The 23,988-nt window shown below is 42.0% G+C and overlaps 2 protein-coding genes across 6 annotated transcripts in view; both read left to right on the forward strand.

Annotated features, from left to right (window-relative positions):
* LOC113034857 (rap1 GTPase-GDP dissociation stimulator 1) overlaps window positions 1-6,500 on the forward strand; it is a 28,516-nt gene extending 22,016 nt beyond the window's left edge. Inside the window, exons 13-15 of one of the 4 annotated variants that reach the window (XR_003274248.1) lie at window positions 840-968; window positions 2,436-4,926; window positions 6,078-6,500. Coding sequence is in view for 2 of the 4 variants with exons in the window: in XM_026189972.1 (XP_026045757.1) it covers window positions 840-968; window positions 2,436-2,563 (257 nt within the window). In the remaining 2 variants the exon portion in view is untranslated. Of the gene's footprint in view, window positions 1-839; window positions 969-2,435; window positions 4,927-6,077 lie in introns of those variants that run through there. The other 3 variants (XR_003274249.1, XM_026189972.1, XM_026189973.1) reach the window with 3 other exon arrangements.
* A 2,763-nt stretch (window positions 6,501-9,263) lies between these two features.
* Window positions 9,264-22,683, forward strand: galm (galactose mutarotase). 2 transcript variants are annotated; one of them, XM_026190754.1, is made up of 9 exons: window positions 9,264-9,342; window positions 10,252-10,438; window positions 11,294-11,448; window positions 12,492-12,605; window positions 12,744-12,836; window positions 14,460-14,541; window positions 19,244-19,394; window positions 19,510-19,684; window positions 22,352-22,683. In XM_026190754.1, exons 2-9 carry the CDS (start codon window positions 10,252-10,254, stop codon window positions 22,427-22,429), a joined length of 1,035 nt encoding a protein of 344 aa, XP_026046539.1. In that variant the 5' UTR covers window positions 9,264-9,342; the 3' UTR covers window positions 22,430-22,683. The 2 variants fall into 2 exon arrangements, with proteins under 2 accessions (XP_026046539.1, XP_026046540.1); XM_026190755.1 differs by lacking the exon at window positions 9,264-9,342 and adding an exon at window positions 9,350-9,413.
* Window positions 22,684-23,988: the final 1,305 nt, after the last annotated feature.

Genomic DNA, 23,988 nt, shown 5'->3' on the forward strand with positions numbered 1-23,988 from the left:
ATTGCAAAGGCGTTTAATTTAGTGCAACATGTGGTGGCCACACACTGGACACAGGTTTTACTTTTGGCTTCTCTATAAGCACTTTGTACACGTCTGATCACAAATGCATAATGTTTGACACCGTTGTGCGTCCAGTGTTGTCTTCCCAGAGAAAAACGATTACACCTTGCATCTTTAATGAGCACTCAGCAGCTCAGTTTTCTGCTCTCTGACCTTACTGCATCAACAACTACCTTTTCAGATATCAGTGACTTAATGAATTGGTTGAATAATGTATGCTCACCAATTCTGCATCATGTTAAAATTCAGATTAGTCCAAGTTACAAATTCTTCCCGCTGGATCAGTGATCATATCCGCCACCAAAGAGAAAATCTGAATGTAAGTGGAAAAAGACTCCTCTCCATGTTAACTATCTCCTTATGATGCAGTTATTAGTCACGCTCAACCAACTCAGCTTAGGCCACGTACACGGGGGTATTTCTGAAAATGGAGATTTTCAGTTTTAAATTTTTTTAAATCCTGTCCACACGTGCAGTTTTGAAAAAACATCTCCATCCACGCGTAAACGCTAAAACCAAAGTCAAACGCTCATGCCAGATCCTGACTGTGTGAAATGTTGGCCAATCAGAAGTCTAGAAGCCCGGGAGGGATCCTGGCTCCCCCTTAGAGAGAGAGGTGCCACTGAGCGCTGGTTCCACAGATCAGCACACAATACAACACAATAATGACCTGTTGCAATTTAGCAAAACACAAGATGTTTGATGTCAATACTGAACAGAGATGATGTCCATCAAAGAATATATGTTTACCTATTTTTGCATGTCTGTAAACAATGCAGAGTCTATGAAGGATCCATTTGGGGAGGCAGACCTGTTACCCATGCTGAAGAAGATGTTGGAGGATCCTGTGGGAGCGGTCGAGGTCAAGTTCAGTGCTTTAGGTCTCATTTGCAGCCTGGCTAACTCCAGTATGTGTCTGATTTTAAAGCAACACATAGAAATTGCAGTAATTCTGTCCAGTGGATGTAGAATGATAAAGCTGTGATGTCAGTGTCAAAGGAGCCACAAAAATGCAGCAAGCAAACCTCGTGTGCACCTTTTAGCCTACAGCTCAGTGTCACAGAGATTAAATCCCCACAGGCAGGTTACAGGAAGTATGAAATATGGAGGCCCGAAGAAAACAATAAAATCCAAGATTCAGCAGCACTGAGTCCTGTTGCTCTTAAATCTACGTTCAGCTGTTTAGCAGGAGCGCGGCGGGTGCTGCTCGCTCAGATTTGAAGTTTAATTTTTCACGCAGAGTGAACGGCGGACGCTGATGTTTTTGTCACATTTTACAGAATCAAAATTATGTCAGTACGTCCACGCTGTAAACGCTGCACGGTCGTACTCTCTCCATCACTCCATGTTATCCATTGTTGATCTGCACACGTCTGTTGCTGCCACAGACGCCGCACGCTCGCCACTGTCATGAGACGCTCTCACAAACACAATCACGGTTTAGTAACGCAGCGTGCTTACGAGAAAGTAACAGGAATATAATTACTTTTTTACAATACTGATTCTTTACTTCACTCATTACGTGAAAAAAGTAATTGGATTACAGTAACACGTTACTTGTGTTACTGCTCAACCGCTGCTCAGGAGACACTGAGCAGCATTCACCCAGGAAGCACAGGAAACCAGAGCTAGGAGATATAAAGCTATGTGGGACAACAATGGACAAGGGGAGACTGAGACAGTGTAACCAGAGAGGAAATGTAGTTGAAGACAAAGAGAAAGTAATTATAAACACAAAGTCGTGATTAATTTAACAGAAGACGTAAATAACAAGACTAGAAAATAGACCATGAAGTCCTAATGAAGACGACACCCTTCAACCCCGGGGACCATGACAACGTCACAAGTGTCACTCAGCTCTGTGTTTCAGATAGCGATGTTAATAGTAACAGGACACGAAGGCCATTCAAAATGGTTATTAGATATTCGGTTTTCTGAATTTCCAGTAGTAGTAGTGTGTTTACATTGGTGCCAATTTGGTGCAAAGTTGTCTTGGTTGCACAGCCTAAATGTGTTTCTCAGCCCTGAATGTTTGTGTAGCTACCTCGTGTACTTAAATGGTGGAAAAAATAAAGAGAATTTAAAAAGCAGAATTTTCATGCATCCTCAGCTATTTCAAAGACTTTTTCATAGAACGGCAGCATTATTGTAGAAAAATGGCTGATTCTTAGGGAGCCAGGTTTGAGCGTGTCACAGATTCTCCTGGTGTAGAATGACTCAGGTGTGTAATGTATTCAAACCAAGCTCTAAAGAACACAAAGTCTACTGTACACCCAATGATGATCAGAGAATATGCTACAGTGCATCTGCATAATTTGATCTGTTTCAATCAACCTCTTACTTTTCTCTTTTCTTTCTGTTCTTGTGTGCTCTAGGTGTCATGAAGGAGGCGTTGAACTCTGTGAATATGAAGGAAAGCATCAGTAAACTCACAGATCATAGCAGCAGTAAACTTGCCTCACAGGCCAGCTCCATACTGACCCTCCTGGGTGACACCAGCTAAACCAGCATCCTGCAGCAACAGGGACCCATCAGCTGTATGGATTTATCGAGCTTATTCAGTGGCATACTTAAACGACAGATATTTTACTGCACAAATATTGCAAAGTATTGAACTGGCTTCTTGTCACCTGTTCTGTAAAAATGAAGGGCCCTTTTTAGTCCCGGTGTGTGCATGTGTGGCAGGCAACAGATTATAGGAGTATTTGAGTTACGTGTTTGATTTGCTCAACATTATCTTTACACTGCACAATTCAGACATCATCTAAGCTCATTTATTTAGGTTTTCCTGTGAGTAGTAATGAGACATTTATGAATCAGATGGTCTGCAATGAGTATGTATGTGGGGCTCAAAGGTAACGACTGAATGAATAGCCACAGAAAAAGTATCCAGTCTCAGGCAGTCATGTACCATGACTAGCAACATCGTAGACATTTCACAAAGATAGCAAAAAGAAAGGGTAAGAGGGCAGGTGAAGTTAACTGGAGAACACATGTTAGGTGCACCGAGTTCTACAGTATTCTGGACCAAAGGGGATGGATGGAGAAATTTACTAAGAGCCACCTGATGGAGGCGCATGTGCACAGGTGTGGAGGGCACACAAAAGTTACGAATAAAACCTCAGTGCTAATATCTGTAACTCCAGTACTCGGTCATTGGCAAAGATTTTATTATAATATATGTTCATGTTATATAAAGTGTTATTGAATATCACTGAATGCGAGCACCACAGTGGTGCAGTGGAAGCTCTTTCTGCGTTGCGATTCCAGGCTTGTAATCTAATCCAAGTGCTGCACAGGAAGTAGGATGTCAGTAAACGGTACCAATAATTTAAGAACAATTGAAATACTCGGGGGGGCACTTTGGACAGGACCCCAGCCTGACGCAGAGATAAGTAATAATGTAGAAATGATCATATTAAATGCACTGGGGAAAATGGGACAAACTGGAACTAGTCTGAAGCCGAGAAAGCTGATGAGAAGAGGAATGTGTTTGGGTGAACACAAACCAAGCATTTATAATTCTCAAAATTAATGTTCTAATTACAAGAAAAAGATGAAGAGCTGCCAACAGTGCTGGTTAGGGCGGGAACATGCTCAGACTGAGGAAATGCACCAGTGAGTATTTGTGCTATTGAGGCCTTGACAGCCTCCTGATATTTGTTAAAATTTCATAAGACACTGCAAGCTCTCCTGCACTGAGTGCCCTTCATTTAAGGCGGTATGACCTCAAAGGACAGCAGTGCAGACAGCGTTAAACCGATGTAGAGATAGAGCCTCACACTTCAGCACATATTCTGCAAATGGGCCAAGCCAGCTGATCACAAACGAGAGAGTGCAGCATGGTCACGACTCTTACTTCAGCAACCTTGATTTTAAAAGGCTGGCACGTGGTGAGAGAAAGTAGCATCCTCAGCGTTGCATGTACACACAGATTTGACAAGTAAAAGAACCAAATGAAGCGTCTCAGCTCGTATGACCGACGCACGTGCTGGTGAGCCGATACTAACGGGGAACAATCATAAAATCACCAAGAATGAAAATATTAGTCAGGTAAACGTTTCAGTGAGAAAGCCAAGAAAACCTTTGCTGGGCTCTAGCAGCTTGTGAACAGGGAATGGTAATTCCTCAACAGGTTGACCAGCCAGCTTTGCAAAGTATGGAGAGAGAACCCTGCTGTTAGATAACTGCCACTTCTAATGTGGCCATCGGTCATGTGCGTAGTTGTCTGTCTCTGTGTGACTGGTGACCTGTTCAGGGTGTACCCCGCTTCTCAACATATGTGGGATAAGCTCACACCCACCACGGCCCTAAATCGGATGTTATTGAATATGCAGCCAGAATAGTTCACCAAACAAACGGACCTTTTTCTCAATATCCCGAAGGTGAAGAAGTGACGTGTTTGCATCACTGATTAAAAGAAACTTTGACGATATCAAGGAACTTGTTTTGTCATGCCGGTGATATGAAGAGTGATGATTCTGAAGCAATATTGTTTGACCTAAAGTAGTTTTATTTTAATTACTCCAGTAACAAAACGACCTACTGGATAAGATTGTGATGTACAAGTGAATGTGCAATGCTCTGGTTTGTCTGTATTGTGGCAGCTGAGGTGATGTTTCTATTTATTTTCTGATAGGTTGAACCTGTTGAAGATGACACAGTCTACGTTTTATAATAAGCCTGTCAGCTACTATCAAACCAGGCTGTCTGTAAATCACCAGTGATATTCTGATGAGTGGACTCAAACATTAAAACTTGCTTTATGGCATATACTCTTCCAATAAGAACTGCAACAGATGTGAAGGATGAACATACAAATAACAGCAACAAAGGAAGAGCCTGAGAACAGCCTCTGGCTATGAGGTGTGTGTTTCTGAAAGATCACATTTATCTTCTCAATAGTTTTATTTATATAGCACCAACTGAGAGTTGCCTCAAGGCGCTTTACATCTTAAGTTAAAGACCCAGATGAACATGTCTTGATGCATGCGCAATCATCGAAGTAAGGATAGTTGACTGTGTTCCTCTGGACGTAGCACTTTTTGTTAGTCGGAGAAACTCATCCAGGTGACGTCTTCAGTCTCGGCTGACTGCAGGTTTCCCCGATAAAAATAAACAGTAACATTTGTGTAATGACTGAAACCAGCACCACTGATGAACAATGGCTGTGAGGTCAGTTTCTCGGTCATTGATCAACAACCACTCATCGACGACCACCATTCACAGAGAGTTGGGGAATGTCTGCAATCACAGCATTGTAAGATGGTGACAGATGTCTGTGAAGGTTCTCAGGTCATCCAGGCTATCGTAGTCTAGGGCGCTTGGGAAGAAAAACGTCTGGACTTCTTTAAGTTTCTTGAAGATGAAGTCCAGATGCTTTTCTTTCCAAGCTCCTTATAGGGACACATGTACCCTTGATGGTCTTTCCCTTTTCACATAAATGTCCTCCTTGATTCCTCGCTCAAACCAGCGCTCCTCCCTGTCCACGGTCCTCGTGGTCTTTGATGACCATGGCAAAACTATACCAGGACATTTGATGTTGGTTTTTCTTTGAATTTTGTTTGTGTTATGTCACAGTGCTGGCTGAAGCACTTAACATATTTAGGATTGCAGTCATGTTGTCTGACTTATAGAAAAGCTCTACGATTGAAGACTTCCTAGTGGTCATGTCATGTTTTTGTAACTAGAAAAATTAGAATAGAAAAAGGTAGCATAAAGACTTTCCCAGAGCACGATGGGAACGTCCGATCAGCAACACAGCTCATGCTAATACCGCTCAGTGTTACAGAAACATTTATATATAGTTAAATAAAAGATCCAAATCATTTTATTTCAAATGGATGCATTTGTAGAATAAAAAAAATACACAACAAATGAACTGCCTGTTGGACAAAGTCACTGTTCTGCATTCTTGTAGGGTCTACCTTACAATATAAAGTACCTTGAGGCGACTGTTGTTGTGATTTGGCGCTGTCTAAATGAATTTACTCTCATCCATGTTTTGAATTTTACAGATTACTCAACAGACTAATGGGGCTCGAGCATAACAGCAATATCCATACCTACAATCCATTTTAAAGGAAGCACAATGTGAAGAAGATATTCAATACACTGCACTTTTTAACATTTGTATATAAACTAAACATTCTTATGTAGTAGCAACACTTTTTCAGTGTGCATCTGTAGCTGGGTCATTTTGGGGAGTGGCTAGCATGTGTGTTCTGTACAACATAAAGTGAATAATGTGCTGATGGGCGTGAAGCACACTTTTGCTGTGATGTTTAATGTAATATTTGTGTGAAAGTATGTTCTGGATGTAACTACAAATCACTCAACATGCGTGAACAGATGTGTATTTATAGGGAGGGCATTTTTTTGGCCTTTTAGAAGCTTTGTTCTAGAGTGAAAACAATAAAGTTATACAGTGTCTTCCTCTATTTTGTTTCTACGGTGTCATTTTTTTCAGTCATGTTATGGGTTTTAGGCAAAACAACAACAACACACAACAAAATCTGAAATCTAAGAAAATATCAGAAACTGAACAGAAACAACTCTTTGGCTGGTGTGAAATGACCTGTGTTTCTGAAGAGGCCAGAGCATGATACACACTGAACGTACAGCTGAAGCTCTGCTGACGGATCTATACATACGCTGCTTTCATCTATGGCTAAGCACGTTTTCTGACATTCCAACATTCAATTCAATTTTATTTATAAAGCACCAAGTCACAGCAACAGCTGACTCAAGGCGCTTCACATTCCAATGGTTGCATCCTGAGAAACTGAGGGTTCATTATCTAACCCACAGGCATCAAACTGCAGGCCGCGAGGGCCGGTGTCCTGCAGGTTTTAGATGTGTCCTTGAACCAACACAGCTGATTTAAATGGCTAAATGACCTCCTCAACATGTCTTGAAGTTCTCCAGAGGCTGGTAATGAACTAATCATTTGATTCAGGTGTGGGGACCCAGGGTGAGATCTAAAACCTGCAGGACACCGGCCCTCGAGGCCTGCAGTTCGACAACCCTCCAACCCAAGGACACAAAATACAGACTGGAGAAGCCAGGGATCAAGCCTTCAGCTTTCCAAAAGTAAATGATATGCACTAACTCTTGAGCCACAGCCAGCCTAAACTGTACTGACTTAAGGGGCTTTATATTATAACATAAAGACCCTACAGTAATGCGGAAAAACCCCAACAATCAGATGACCATCTATGAGCAAGCACTTGGCAACAGTAGGAAGAAAAAACTGCCTTTTAACAGGAAGAAACCTCTGGCAGAATCAGGCTCAGGGGGAGGGAACCCTCTGCCATGACTGGTGAGGGGACGAAGACACATTGTGGAAGAGAGCCAGAGGTTAATAAGAACTAATGATGAAACCCAAAGTGGTGTAAATGGACAGGTTTTAATATATAGTGCTTTTCTACTCTGCCTGAGCACTCAACACTACAAACATGCCTTATTCACCCATCGATACCAACACATTTATGTGTACAAGTTCTTTCTGTCTAACATATTGGTGAGCAACTTCAGCATTCTGCCCAAGGACACTTTTGAACGCAGACTGAAGCAGCCGGGGATTGAACCACTGACCTTTCAACTAGCAGATATACCATGCTACCACTAGAGCCACACTCACCCCGAACAGAGCAGACGTGTTCTGTTGTGCTCTGTTTGGGTGATGGCACTATGAGGTTTTTAAGATATTGATTATTCAAGACTTTGTAACTGAGGAGAAAGATTTTAAATTCAGCTCTGGATTTAACAGCATTTTTTTAAGGGGGAAAAACTCTCTACAAAAAACTGTTGTGTAGCTTTCATTTCCGTGTATTTTTGTGGATGTTTTATGTTAAATAAATAGTATTTACATTACAATTCTCAGAAAGTACTGTTATTATTCAAATGTTATTGGATAATTTAATGTGAGAAATTGACCGTGCCTTTTGCTCTGTGACAGCCGGGATAGGCTCCAGCCCCCACCCCACCCAAGTGGAACAAAATGGACTGACTTTAACCTCAGAATTCTGCCTTCAATGTCAGAATTCTGACTTTTTATTCATAGTTCTGACTATTTTTCTCAGAATTCTGGCTTTAATGTGAGAATTCTGACTCAGAGCCACCCGTTTTCACTCCTTGGCTCATGTGATTAGGTAGAGGATCATGGTAAATGGTAAATAGTCTGTATTTATATAGCGCTTTACTAGTCCCTAAGGACCCCAAAGCGCTTTACATATCCAGTCATCCACCCATTCACACACTGGGGTGGGGATACTCCCACTGGGTTTAAATCTGGGACTGTCCACCATTTGACCTTAGAACTCAAGAAGCTTCTCGGATGAGAGGTGAAACGTCTTCATGCAACTTAAAGAAGTCCAGCTCCTTAAAGCTCCTTAAACTATGATGACCTGGATGACTGAGAAACTTCACAGACACGGCACCTTGTTTGGTTTCCCCATGTGCTCGACGTGCTCGTCATTACACCACTGTAAACTGTCCGGGTCTTCTTTGCGTCCTCCAGAGTGCTGAGGTTAATTGAAATATAGCTACAATTATACATATTTTTCTTACCTTTAAAGGTGTCAAGGAGTAAACTGGTGGAGATGTTTTCAGTCATCAACATGTGTGCATAAGCAGATGATAATGAAATCAATAAAGACTAACATTATCATCAATAAGTAACTTTTTGAAAAATACCTCATTAAGGCTTATTTTTAACCTGAATATTTAAAACAGCTTAGGCTGCTGCCCCCGCGACCCGGCCTCGGATAAAGCGGATGAAGATGAATGGATATTTAAAACAAACTAAACAATATATAAATGTAAAAAGTCAGTGCTGAAAAATTCCTCTGTGGAAAAATTATTCCATTTTTTTTAATTGGCACCCGAATGCCATCATTTGGGTTTTAGCACATAAATACAGCGCTTTGCTACGTTAGTCCTGTTTTTTTCTTACATTTTGTGGGCATCAGCTGTGTTATTAACAAACATATCAGCTGGAACTGATATTACAGGCAGTTTGTGAGTAAAGTCGACACAGAGACTAGCTTTTCAGTCTTCTCAGTAATACTTCTTCTGTTATATACACGCCATTAATGAGCGACTGTTTACGTGCACGCGTTAAAAAAATCTATATTATACTAAAAAACATAGTTTTTGCCCGCCACGTGGGCGTGCCCAGTAGCTTTGACGTCACCCATTGCGCGTCTGCGTCATCAGTAACGGAAGCAGGAAAACACGACCAGGTCCAAAGTCTAGTAATGAGTGCGTGAAGTATTCAAGGTAAGAACGCGCGGGTGTACTGCTGCTGCTCGGAGCGTGTCGTGCTGAATAACTGCTGACTGTAAAGAGAGGTTGAGCGTCATATCCTGTATACGCTAAACTGAGCAAACTTGTTGTGCCAGAACGCGATTGTCTGCCAAAAACTGATTTCCAATGTTTCCGTGTATTTTTCACGTGTAATATCATCACGTATGTTGGTAAATAGACTTCGGTGAACAGCGTTTACAAAGAGGTTACATGTAGAATTAAAAATGATCTGTTTGTCAAGTGTCTTTACAACTCTGTGTTATTGTAGTTTATAACCAATCCGCTCCTTTATCCCCACTTCAAATACTTTTACAGAACTATCGTAATATTTGCTGCCAGCGCTGCTCTTACAAAAGACATTGTTAATGTTAATGAGATTTGTTTTTTTTACTGCAGAAATAAAGGTTCTATAAAAGTCACTGCTGTTACTGTTACACGAATGTTGTTGTGGCTCCAGACTTTATGTCATCCATGAGGGATGCAGTTGACATATGTTTCACATATTATAGCCCAACACGTTACTTATAGCACTTTAAATACGAACAATCCGTTTTTGGTAAATACCGGAAATCAGTTTTTTGCAGACAGTCACTTTTTGGCTCAACACCGGTTTTACTATCTGTGTTGGTGTGTATGTAAGAGACACGTGGGAATACTGTAAGCTGGTATTTTGACTCTTTTGCGCACAGTCCAGTGAGCATTAATAGGCTTTACACAGATGTTCGTAGCCTCTGTACAAACTGCTGACTCTACTGTGAGCTAGAACAAGATATATTGAGCCTGTGGGAATGTAAGAGCTGACCAAACTTATTTGAGTTAAATGTGAAGTAACATTTTAACCATTATTTTAAGCTTATGTTCTGTTCCTGTGCTCGTTCCAAGATGACTCAGGTAAGCCATCATCCATGGGGAGAGTGGCCTGGCCAGGGCACCGTGGACCTGTGGGTTGTCCAGTCTCCTCAGGTGAAGGTGGAAGTCCTAACCTTAGGTGCCATTATCAGATCAGTGAGCTACAGAGGGAACGATGGACAAATGGAGGATGTAGTCCTTGGCTATGATAACCTGGAAGGTAGGAGGGAAAGTAACTTGTGTTGTTATCTGCACATAAACCGGTTTAATTGTATAAAAAGCAATGAGATGATTAAAGTGGTTAATTTAAGCACAAACTCCTGAAAGTGATGTCTGTTGTTCAGGTTCTCTAGTGCAGGCAGACGTGATCGTGGGTTGTTTTTTGCTTCACATGAATCTGAACATCAGGCGACGGCTAAAGTGAAGCTCATGCAGTAGACTTTCTGTGTCTTTTCCCACCCCTGGAAACACCCATTATTTGTTTAGTAAAGAGATGATTGTCACTAATATATTGGATTGGTGATGCGCTCACTGATCTTAACCTCTTACAACGCCCAGCAGTGTTTTTCAGAAACGTGCACATTATATTCCTGATACTTATTGTGTCACTAGCAGTACGGCCTGCAGCTCTGTCTCACTGCCACTTTCCAGTGTGTCAAGTGTTTAGTTTTAACACTAATGGTACTTGTAATAAACTGCCATGTAACAAAGATTCACAAAGAAAATAGCGGCCATTATAAGTCTTCTCTATAAATATACGAAAGCTGAAACATCATCACTTGTCTTGATTTCGAGGACTCCAGTTTTTTTTCAACATTGCATGCTGCACATCGCTGCACCTCTCATCACAGATCCAGCTAACACGTCTGCATGAAATAGGCAAGAGTGCACCAGTCTGGTCCTTATTCTGGTCCCCAGTTTTCACGGCTGAGTCCAGTACAGAATCAAGTTCTTCAGGAATTTTCAGTACTGGGTGGGAATCGAACTTGTGACTCCCGCCCCAAAAGTGTGTAGTCTTACCACTACAATATCCAGCTTCCATATATCAATAAGAAGTATTATGCTTTGTTGTCAGGTTATGTATCAGATAAGCGGTACCTGGGCGCTGTGGTGGGCCGTGTGGCAAACAGGATTGCAAAGGGACGTTTTGTCCTTGAGGGAAAGGAGTACCAGCTGGATCTTAACAATGGACCAAATGCGCTGCATGGAGGCCTGCGAGGCTTCAACAAGGTGAGGTCTGGTTAATATTAGTTTGTGCTCCAATCTTAACATGGAGCACAATTTGTGGAAAACTGTATAAATGATGTGTTTTCCCTCTGTGTACATGTTTCACCAATCACAGCTAAGTGTTTGACCATTATTTGTAATGTGTGACAATTTGTGCACACAGTGCAGAGCAGCTACCTGAACACGACTCCCACAGGCATCAATTATCCTGCTAACAATTTTAAGCTTTACTCCGTACGACTCTGGATACTGTAGCTCCTGTGAAAAAACCCTTAAATCAGAAGTACTGGACTCCGTGGTATAATTGTAAAACATGTAGCCTAAAGCAGATGACTCGTAGGCTGGAGAGGAAATGGTGTGTCACAAATGTAGAAGATCATCATCATTTGGAGAAATAGTTTGTTGCTTTATAGGAAAGCCCTCCGTAAAGCCAGAACATCTTACTATTCATCACTGATTGAAGAAAATAAGAAGGTTTCTCTGCAGCTCTGTAGCCAGGCTGACAAACAGAGCTCTGTTGAGCCAACCATCCCTTTAACGTTAACTAGTAATGACTTCATGAACTTCTTCACAAATTCTCATGTCTTTTAGACCCCAATCCTACAAGACTGCTCAAAGAAGTCCTGCCATAATTCTTCAACTAGTTTTGTTTTTTAAGGGGCTTCCTTCTCTGGGTTTAGACTAAAATGACCGACACAGGCTTTTAACACTAAACTACTGTACAGAGCTCTTCTTAGGCTTTTGGCATTGCCGATTCTGTTCTTCATGTTGATGAGTTCCTTCTGGCTCCACCTGTAATTTGAACAAATGAAAGAATGGCTGAAAAGAAGACTGGACACACTGCCCTTTTTTACATGTGCAATCCACGCCACAGGAAAACCCTCACACATCAAAAACAGCAGGGTTGGTCTCACAGAGTGAAATATACACCCATCACTTCACAACACCTACTTGTTGGCAGCTGTAGATTGAATTTTACTGAGCTCTGTAAGCTGCACTTTATGTATCCTGTGTACTCCACGATTCATGTGTGTTTGCTTCTGCAGGCTATCTGGCTTGCTGCAGCAGTGGAAGGTGGTGTGCAGCTGAGTCTTACCAGTCCAGATGGAGACCAGGGTTATCCTGGTGAAGTTCAGGTCTCTGTCTCCTACACACTGCAGGTAGACACATCTGGTTATGAATTCATACTACTGCATCCCAAATTTCCTTTTGGCAGAGCTAATTCGACGTTGCTGTTTAGTGATACTCAGACATTTGTTTTGCCAGCACAGATATTGAGTTTGAACTTGTTTGCTCAGGGGGAAGAACTAACTGTTGAATACCAAGCACAGGCTAACAAAACTACCCCCATCAACCTCACCAACCATTCCTACTTCAACCTGGCCGGACAGGTAAGTGACATGGACACGTTTCTGGGTGCCTCTGCACAGTGGTGTTTGTGTGGTTGGCACTGCTAGTCTCCTGGCTTACAAAACAATATTTTGCCCACTAGGAAGTGTGGTTTCAGTGTGTTGCCTCTGCTATGAACGGGCAGTCCTCTAAACTCCTTCCCCACATCCACACTCTGATTCTTGGTCCACAGGTGTAACGACAGTAACACAATCAGAATCAGAGACTTTATTTATCCCCAAGGGGCAGTTAAGATACAACAGAGCAGCATGACGTTGAAGCTAAGGACAGGGCGTAAGCAGGCAATAAGAGTGAGATAATAAATACACAGAATATACACAGTTTTAAAATTACAAAGCTGTTAAATTAAAGTGACTGAAAGGTGAATAAATAACTGTAAGTGAATAAAGTGTGGGCAGTATAAAAAGAGTGTAGAGTAGTTTATGTTTCTGGTGTGGGAAATGGTCTTATTGGAGTTAGAAAGCAGAGCTGCTTAAGGGGACAAAGGTGGCGCTCCTCAGCGGAGGCGTCGCCCAGAGGGCAGCCACTGAAATGCGGGGTGAAGAATGTGAGAGGGGTCGTTGATGATCAGGCTGCCTGTCTGAGGGCCTGTTGCTGAAAACCTGAGCCAGAGTTCTGACAGGCCAATGACTGTAGAGCACACTGATGCAGTGTGCTGCAGTCTGTTCCTGTATGAAGGCTGAGGGAGTGGAACCAGCAGCTGATGGAGAAGGTCATGATGCTTTCCAGGAAGGCGTAGGAAAAAGTCATCATGATGGCTGTGCTGACTCCAAAGGAGTTGAGTTTCCTGAGGAGGTGTAGCCGTTGGTGGCACCTCCTGAGAATCTCCTCTGTGTTAGCAGAGAATCTCAGGAGGTTGTCAAAGATGGTTCCCAGGTATTTGTACTCCTCAACCACCTCCACTGGCTTCCCGTGGATGGTGGTGGTGACTGAAGCAGCCAGTCCATGTCTTTGGTTTTGCTCACGTTCAGTTCGAGTTTGGAGCCGTCACACCACCCTACAAACTCCTGCACAGCGGGCCCGTGGTGTTGTGAGTGCCTGACAGCAGTGACAGGAGAACAGTGGAGGTGGAACGGAGACCGGAAAGAGAGTCGTTGACCCGAACTTTCTGAGTCCTGTTGGTTAAAAAGTCCAATATCCACAGTAACGACACGGGGAAAGGTTAAACTGCAACATCTGCTACGAGGCACCATCACTTTTACTTCTTCACGATGTACAGATATAACAATGAAAACATATGAGCTCCGTCTTTAATACAACCCAACCTCCCATCTAGCTTCCTGTTTACTGATGACATCATTTCCTGTTACATACTATATGGATTTAAAGGTGATTCCAATGAGAAATCTAAAATAGCATTCTGCCCTAAATTAACTTAAACTCGTGATATCAAACACTGATACTCTCAGTCAGTTTTTCACAATTTTATTTCGTAAACTGTTAAAGGAGGAGGCAGGCCTATTTTGGCAGGATGTTCTGGTATTAGTGAGTGTTGGTTGAGTCTCAGACAGATCAACCCCTTCCTCCTCACATCAAGATGAGTAACGTGGCTATATGTATGGAGAGGATGACAGATGATCTGAAAAATCTTATCTGTGCTCCAGGGTGTAGCAGATATCTACGACCATCAGGTGTCCATCACTGCACAGTCGTACCTGCCTGTGGATGACACATCAATTCCTACAGGTAAAGATTTACTTCAATCCTCTTTAACTGCAAAAGTCAATGGAATGAAGTGGTTTATTTAACAGATGTCAAATATAAAACTGAATGATATAATAGGAAAATTCTCATTAAATAAGCAAATAGAATTAATCAATCTGTCAAAAGCATACAAGCATATTGGTAGTCTCTGACAGTTTGGTGCTTCAAATCACTTCAGTTACACTGTCTCGGGAACAAGACTGCAGACTTTATAATCAGTTAAAGTACATATCCATTTGACTCTTTAGCTCCCCTCTCAGTCCTTGAGCTTCTCATGTTCTCCTGGCGTTCCACGTATGCCCTGCCCGTTAGCATCTCGCTCCCTGGTTCAAGGTTCAAGGTTCTTTATTTGTCACATGCATAGTTATACAAGTATAACACACAGTGAAAAGTAACCTGACACGCTCCTCTACATGTGCAAAAATGGGGGGGGGGGTAGAGGAAGAACATTATATATATATAGTATATACACTGGGTGAATGTGCAGTAGTAGCAGCAAGCAGGTGAATTCTGTACATTAATATGAATAGACATCTGACTATTTTACAGGATAGACAATATAAACATATTTAAAATTAAAGGAATTTGAAATGTACATTATGTGCTGTTACGTGCTCGACTCAGGGACATCTTTGCACAGTATCTGGAGTCTTTCCTGTGGTAGATCCCAGCCTCTGCTGATTTGGGGGAAAGGGCTTGTTCCTGTGCCTCCAGGGTTGTTCTCTATACTGTCAGCTTTCAGCTCTGTCCAGCCATTTACAGGATTTCAGGATATCAGCAACTTCTTTTTCTAGTGGGATTGTTGTAAAGCAATGATTCCAGTATGTGTTTTTATTAGTGGGAGGCGTGTCAAACTCCAGTCCTCCTGAAACTTTTCCACGTGTCCCTGCTGCAACACACTTGAATACAAGTAGGTCATTAGTAGAGATGGACCGATCGATATTACGTATCGGTATCGGTCCGACGTAAATTACTGGATCGGATATCGGAGAGAAATAAAAAATGTAATCCGATCCATTAAATATCAGAAAAGCACCTCACAAAACTTCAAAACTTGCAACACGGCGTAACTCGCCTCATAACTGTAGCACGTCGCAGCAGTGTGCATCACGTGATAGAGCGGCTGTGAGTATTTGTAGCCTCGCTACCAAACCGGCATTTCATCTCCGACAAAGTTATCCCAGAGAGAAGTAAAGCAAGTGTGTAAGTCCATCTCTGAGTGTTTGCAAAGCATTCCCACGTTAAGCTTAACAAGCGATATATGGAGCGACTGCCTCTCTCTCCGGCTGCTACTTCAATCATGAAACTGCTTAATGATCAGCTGATCGGCGTTTCTGTCGCGACTCCGTCTCTCTTCTTTGTTTTTGGCCCACTTTGCACCAGAAAGAGGAAACCAGCGGCTGAACAACAGCAGCACGTTTAAGCTTGATCAGCTGTTGTTAGAATTTATTTATTATTACTTTCTACTCGAGGATCTTTTTCTACAGCTGACGGCTGGTAACTGTGCAGGGGCGGATCTAGCAAAGTTTAGCCAGGGGGGCCGATAGGGCATGAACAGGGAAAAGGGGGCACAAAGACATACTTTTCTTTCTTATTCTCATTTAAAATGTCTAGCTTTTAATAAATAATCCGAATCTTACACCCAAAGTTTTCATCTGATCTAAAATGTATAGAAGTCCATTACTGTATATAGTAACTGTTAAGTCTAATATACCCTAGTAAGCTATAGTATTTTTTCCTTTGGGAAGATACCATCTGTGCAGTCTGCAGTTCTGTTGAAGAAAGATGTTGAATCTATTTAATATTTCTTGAAAAATAATTTATTTCCGTGCATTTTTTTCACACTGCATCAAATTAAAGTTGATTATGTCGATTAAGCATCATGAGGTGGAGGGTGAGGGGTGGTTCCTTATTTTTTTATTTTTTTTGCTGGGAGTTTTAGAGCCCTATTAGTTAGGTTGCTTAATATTTCTGCTAAGTACTCTTTAAAATACCAGAATAGGGAGGATGGAGCAGGTTTAAGTTTATTAGATTGATCAGTTTTGCTGAACTATGAAATATTTTGGGTGCAGTGTATTTTTTACATACAGGTATAACAGAATAGCTTTAGTGTTGTTGTTGTTGTTTTTTAAAACTTGAGTATGAACTTATACAAAAAGCAGCAAGATATTAAAAAAAACAGTTCCATTGATCAAAAAACACTATATCGAATTCATATCGGTATCGGCAGATATCCAAATTTATGATATCGGTATCGGACATAAAAAAGTGGTATCGTGCCATCTCTAGTCATTAGCGAGACTCTAGAACTTGACTGAATGCTGAAGGTGGCAGGTGTGTTGCAGCAGGGACACATGGAAAAGTTTCAGGACAGCAGCCCTCGAGGACTGGATATGGGCTCAAAATGTGGTCATAAATATTTTGTACTTGTAAATCAGGATTTGTATGTGTAAAAAGAATTTGTGTGTGCGTAAAAAAGATTTGTGTGGACTTAGCCAAAAAAAAAAAGTATGAATTTTGACCCTATTTTTCTTCCTTTCATCTGATTGGTCAATGTCATGTCAATCACAAATGTAACAATCCAATCAGAGAACAGATGGGTTTGGCTGTCGAGGGGCGCTTTTTTTGAACTGCAGGTCTTTGAAGGGAATAAATGCTCTTTTACATGCCAACCCAGCGTTTTCCTTCATCACCACTAAGGAAAACAGTCTGTGGTCGTCCGAGTGTGGTGATTTTTGTGTCACAGGTCTACGTGTTTAATACAGGGACTTCCACAGCCTTTTCAACAGCGCTGCGGACCGCGGGGTGGGGGCGGGCAGTGTTTTGGAAATGACAGTCTTCATTACAAAGCTTTCTTCGTTATGAATTAGCATACATGTTTTTATTGAACATTTGAAGAACCAGCAAAAAAAACAAACTCTTGTAGAGGACATAAAGTCAGAGATAGAAAAGACAAGGAGCAGGTGCATCTAGTACAGGTAGAGCTGCTGCAAAAACCCACAGAGCCCAGCAGCCAGCGCAACAAATTCTGGATCCTTTGCTTTTAGTTAGCAGTTAGCATTAGCAGCACATCCTGCGTCCGATGTGAAAGGACCTTTATGCTGCGCACTGTGACTCACAGCAATGGTCCTGGGTCAGCCCTGACTTTGTGTTAAACTAATCCTAAAGTAATAATGTTATTTCTAACCACTGATATAGCACAACTTTTTCCTTTCAACAGCTGCTGAAAGTTAGGGGACCTAGCTGCTATCGGATATTTATATAGAGATCCTCCAAACTGTATCACCCTTCAAGGACCTGCAGTTCAAAAAAGCGCCCCTCCGGCAGCCAAACCCAGCTGTTCTCTGATTGGATTGTTACATTTGTGATTGACATGACATTGACCAATCAGATGAAAGGAAGAAAAATAGGGGTCAAAATTCGTACTTGTCACTTGCAGGGTTTTTTTTGGCTAAGTCCATGCACAAATCTTTTTTACGCACACACAAATTATTTTTACACATACAAATCCTGATTTACAAGTACAAAATATTTACGACCACATTTTGAGCCCATAACTGGAGTTCAACACCTGTGATTTAGTGTGAGACAGGCAGAAAATCTCGGCTGAAAACTTTCTCTTTAACCTGCCGCTGTGACCACAGTTTTCACCCTACAGTGATCATTTTACCCTCAAGATGTAGCTACATGTGTCGTTTTTTCAACGAGTCCTTCCTCAAAGCCCAGAGATGTGTAACTTTTGAACTGGAGCCATTTGGTTCAGTCATCCTCTGCTCCCGTTTACTCCCTGTTTAATTTTTCCAACCAGTTTTGGAAAGAAAGAAAAAGACATCAGTTTTGAACTCGCTCTCCTGACCTCAGTTCAGCATAGAGCTATGTGCTGAATGTTACTGACAGTAAAAGAACACTGTGCCTCTTTGTTAGGTACACTTTTGTTCAGTCTACAGCAACAAGCTATTTTGGTGCAGCGCTGCTCTCACAGACTGACAGAGAGAAAAGTGGGTCTTTTCTGATGTCCTGCCTCCCTCATTTGAGTTTCATTTGTGGATGGTTTCGTCTGTGTCTCACCATAGTGTGGCTCTCCATGTTTGTGGCACTCTCACAACTGACCCATCTGGTACATGCAAGTTTGAATTTTTACAATCCCACTGCAGTCTCTCCAGAAATGACAAATTCTAGTTATTTTCCTCTTTAGTATGCAGGTGCTTAACTATATAAACCAAACCCACCGTTGGTGAGCTCATGTGAAGGCCACATAATGTTTGGAGGCCTTTGATTGGCTCTTGGACTTGTTGTATGGCTGGCGTTCTATCACAGTAATTCAGAAACCTCCCAGAGGTCACTGTGGGGATGAGAATGACGAAGCTAAGATCCTGTGGGATTTTCAGATACAGACAAGCTCCTGATGGAAACCACTGGACAATGGTGATAAAGCAGAGGAACGTGCCTGTAGTGCGAGATGCAGCTAAGTACTAGGTACAGCAAAGATAGTGTGCAGAACGCTCACTAGCAAATGATTTAGTTTGCTAAACATGTTACTTATGGACTTTTTGTCATTTAATATATCTTAATGCTCCAGTAAATAACTCGTAACTGCAATAATTCACCTTTATAGAATCGATTGTGTGACATTAATTAACATTCCTGATACGAAGTCATGAATTAATTCACTAAATACTAACAGGAGAGATCAGAGAGGTGAAAGACACACCCTTTGACCTCAGAGAACCAGTTCTCATTGGCCCTCGTCTGAAGGAACTTCAAGGCCCAGGGTTTGACCACAACTTCTGTTTGTCATCACCCGGAGGTCCATGGACAGAGAAACGCGCTGCCAGGTTTGACACAGAAGTCATTTTCTAAAACATACTGTAGACACATGTGACATCCACTGAAGTTAAGGAGGACAAATAAGTCTCATCTTAATTGTTTATTTATTTATTCATTTTAAAGAGTCTGTCACCCAGCAAGTGGGCGTGTCTTAGAGGTTTCTACTAACCAGCCAGGAGTCCAATTCTACACTGCCAACTTCCTGGATGGCTCCATCGCAGGAAAGTGTGGTTGTAGGTACAGGAAGCACAGCTCCTTCTGTCTGGAGACGCAGAACTGGCCTGATGCTGTTAACCAGGTATGATGAATAGAAACTCAGTGTTGTGTTTTTTCTCTTGTAGATGGAAGTTAGCCTTCGGTCAAGTTCACTTCCTGGCCTTACATGGATAGGCATGTAACATATCCTTCACGTTAATCTGCAGAGCTCTCTAGAGACTCATCTGTCTGAGACTCTTTGATTGCTCCCATCTCCAGAATAGTTTTTAATTCCTTCACGCCTACTTTTCATTGACTTCTAAACTCTTGAATGCATTGTCACACTTTGGCAAGTCTATAGGTATATATATTATCTAGGTTTATGCCTCCTGGTAGGGTAGACAGCAAAATGCTGTTGTGGCATGCAAACATATGCTCTCTTGGATGGTATAAGTTGGTCATCACAAATGAGCAAAGTGTGATTGGCAATCTGGCACCTGAGGCCCCAACTTATCAGATACCAAAGTCATTCAGCAGGCTCCTCGGAGAAACGGGCTTTGCCTCTCCAAACTTTTAGGAGGTTGAAATCTGTGTTGCTACACCTCTGTCAGAGAAGACAAGCTCATAAGTATCACAGTCCATACATATAGTCACTTTTCCCTGATTGCATCCATTGTCATGTATGATCTTTCAAAGTCTTCCTCAGAACTCGACCAGACCGTATGTGTGGTACTGACAAACAGTCATCCAAACAGACGTAATTAACCATTAGTCTGCTCAGAATCTCCTTTGGGATTCCAGCTCTGAGGATAACCTGAAATAGTGTCCATGTAACTCCCTCTGCAGAAATGTTGTGAGGTTGCATTACTTTGGGATATTGATAATAGGGCTTTGGAGCGTGATGTCACAGGGGTGGGCGTGGAAAGGATTTTGGCCCGATCCGCCATTTTGGGGGTCTAAGTAAGGAGCCAAAGCATAGCCATGGTTCGTACTTGCTGTGCGGTCGGCTGCAATGTTCGATCTTACGACCGGCACGGGAATAAGTTTGGATTGTCTTTTTATGCTTTCCCAACCTGGAAGCAACATGAAGGAGCTCATGTATCGGATATTACCAAACGAAGGCGTCTAGCCTGGATAGCAGCCGTGAGACGAGCTGATATCAAGTTCTGTTACGTCTCCAGATATCAGCTGGTGTGCTCAAGACATTTTCATTCCGGTAAGTTCTAAATATGTTCACATCACACTTTATAGCTGAATAATATCATCGTCTCGGAAGTTATAGAAATTGCGATCAAACATCGAATGGAGTGACTTGATTGGTTGATGTAAAGACAATAAATGAAATGAGACAGGAAGGACACAAATTGGCGTTAATAATTTACCCGATTATCAATGTGTTAACTTGCATGTACTTTACAATTATGGGCATATAATATGATAACGATATTTTAGCAGTTAAATGATAAATGTGTAACATTAATTATGGTGGGGGGTGGAAAATGGCTATTTCACTCGGTGCACTCCAGCTGACTTACTTTGACGACGTACTCAGAGTTTGGCGGCTTGAAAATAGCCAAATCTTGCACCCAGCCATTTGTAAATTGGATGTGCGCCTCCAGTGACTTGTAATTACGAAACTGGTTCGCTGTGTAAGCGCTTACTCCACAAACAAGATACGTGAAGATATCGGGGTAGGACAGTGGCGGTAAGTCGTCTGGGTCTTTACTCCACTGCCGTATTTCATATGGGTCCAGATTTGCGATGCACTCTATTTTTTTCCAAGTACCGCTGCTTCGCCTCTGGACGCAATCGGTCTCTATACCGTCCGTTTTCTTTTGAGCTGCTTTTAAGCATGTTTCTTGTCGTCGTCGTTCCAACACAGTGTGTTTGTTTTGATTCGTAGACCCCGAAAATGGAGCTGCGCTCCCACAATGCAATGCGGCGTGACGTCAACTCCAAAGCCCTATGATAACATTAGCCCTGTGCACTACAGTTGTATGGCTCAATGAGGTCTGTACCCATATGGACAAAGAGCACCTCCATTGATGACAGAAGGTGCACAGATGCTTAAACTGACTGGCTGAAAAAACAAAACAAAAGAAACAACGGTGGCATTGAGGGTGGGCTAGACATTAGCAGCTCAGATACACCCGACCAGTGTGTTCATGATCTGGTTCATTGTTTTATCATATCCTATCTAACTGCCAATTTGGTATAATGACCTGCCTGGAAATTAATTTCCTGCTTTTATTTCACCAACAGCTGAGTAATATCTGATTGTAATTTCATGATTTATTCCGTCTGTCCTTAATCAATATGCTTATGTCTACATGGTGACCATTGTTTGTTTTTGTTTTTATTACCTGGTCAAAGACAAAGTGAAGACTGCTGCCACAACACTGGAAAGTATTCTTTGGGGTGTGTTATAGGAAGTTGCAGAGCCTTCTGTCACACCACTGATTCTTTCTATCTCTCATACTGACTGAGCACATCTCTGATGGCTGTGGTTGCACTTCTACACATTACCCCACCAGTCCATCAAACCCTGGCCAATACCCCAAATCAAACAGTATGCAAACACTCATTAACTGCTTACTGAACAGCAGTGAAAACAAGTTTCCTCGTTGCTGTTTGGTTGTTTGTTTGGTTAAACAGACTAATGAGAATTAAAATAGAGTGTGTGTGTGTGTGTGTGTGTGTGTGTGTGTGTGTGTGTGTGTGTGTGTGTGTGTGTGTGTGTGTGTGTGTGTGTGTGTGTGTGTGTATTCAGCCTTCATTTCCTGACTGCCTTCTGCGTCCTGGAGAGAACTACCATCACATAACTCGCTACACCTTCACAACTGTCTGATCTGACAGACAGAAAAGAAGAAAATTTCATCGTTTGCAGCAGATTGTTTCATTTCCTAAAAGTCTGCTTTTTTATTTTGAATATAATTTTTGTTAACATTTTACAATATTTTGTTAAGCTTGTTTTAGTTTGAGCATCACAGAACTGATGAGATAAAGAAAAAACCTTCATAGTTCAACATGACCAAACTGTTATAATTTGATTTATGATGATGTGCCATACTTGTCATATTAAACACAATATTGATCAAGCGATTTCTCTCGTGCTGGTGCTTTGTTTCAATGTGTTCTCTGAAGAGGCTGGCATCGTGGCTGGTTACTGCTGTCACCTCGCACCAAGAAGGTCCTGCGTTTAAATCCACTGGTAGGCTGGTCCCGTTCTGTATAGATGTATTAATGCATGCTCAATCATCCAGGTAAGGAAATCCCAGAAAGGTTGATTCTGTTCATCTGAATGTAGAGTTTTCAGTGAGAGAAACATTTCATCACTCATCCAGGTGACTTCTTCGGTCTCAGCTGACTGCAGGTTTCCAACCGTATAAACGTACAAACAGTAAACGGCACATTTGCATAATGACAGAAATCAGCACCAATAGCGAACAATGGGCTGTGAGGTCAGTTTCTTGATAATTGATATGCAAATTGTCATGGCCACCGATCAACAACAATTGATTAATGGCTATGAGTACCATTCACAGAGAGTAGGGGAATGGCTGCAATCATAGCATTGTAAGATGTACCCTTAGGCCCCCTCCTCCATTCCTCTTTCGCATAAATGGCCTCCTTGACTCCACGCTCAAACCAGCGTTCCTCCATGTCCAGGATGTTACATCGTCATCCTTGAAAGAGTGTCCACTGGCCTGTAGGTGTAAATAGACTGCAGAGTCATTTGTGTCTAACCGTTTTTCCCCACTCGGCGAGACACCTGCCGGGGATCAAACTCTTGTAACTGGTGATTCTGTTCTGAGACATGTGAAGCTAGAGACACCAGCAACCATAGTCAATTGTCTTCCAAAAGCCAGAGCAGGCGACGTTGAGGGAAATTTAAAACTGCTGGCTAAGGGTAAACGTAAATTATAATTCACGTCGGCAGTAATGACACCCGGTTACGCCAATCAGAGGTCACTAAAATCAATATTGAATCGGTGTGCAACTTTGCCAAAACAATGTCGGACTCTGTAGTTTTCTCTGGTCCCCTCCCCAATCAGACCAGGAGTGACATGTTTAGCCGCATGTTCTCCTTAAATTGCTGGCTGTCTGAGTGGTGTCCCAGAAACGATGTGGGCTTCATAGATAATTGGCAAACCTTCTGGAGGAAACCTGGTCTTGTTAGGAGAGACGGCATCCATCCCACTTTGGATGGAGCAGCTCTCATTTCTAGAAATATGGACAAATTTATTAAACCCCCCAAAATATGACTATCCAGAGTTGGGACCAGGAAGCAGAGTTGCAGTCTTACACGCCTCTCTGCAGCTTCTCTCCTCCTGCTACCCCCCAAAAACCCATCTCCATAGAGACTGTGTCAGCTCCCAAACAGACAAAAAACAAACTAAAAACCAG

This window comes from Astatotilapia calliptera, chromosome 13 (genome assembly GCF_900246225.1).
Source record: "Astatotilapia calliptera chromosome 13, fAstCal1.2, whole genome shotgun sequence".
NCBI lineage: Eukaryota > Metazoa > Chordata > Actinopteri > Cichliformes > Cichlidae > Astatotilapia > Astatotilapia calliptera.

What these genes read in the sequence shown, in the direction of transcription:
- galm (XM_026190754.1), top strand. Translation starts at nt 10,252, where the DNA reads ATGACTCAGGTAAGCCATCATCCATGGGGAGAGTGGCCTGGCCAGGGC. An exon ending in TGGCTATGATAACCTGGAAG is followed by an intron (nt 10,439 to 11,293) that starts GTAGGAGGGAAA and finishes CTTTGTTGTCAG; the next exon opens with GTTATGTATCAGATAAGCGG. An exon ending in GCCTGCGAGGCTTCAACAAG is followed by an intron (nt 11,449 to 12,491) that starts GTGAGGTCTGGT and finishes TTGCTTCTGCAG; the next exon opens with GCTATCTGGCTTGCTGCAGC.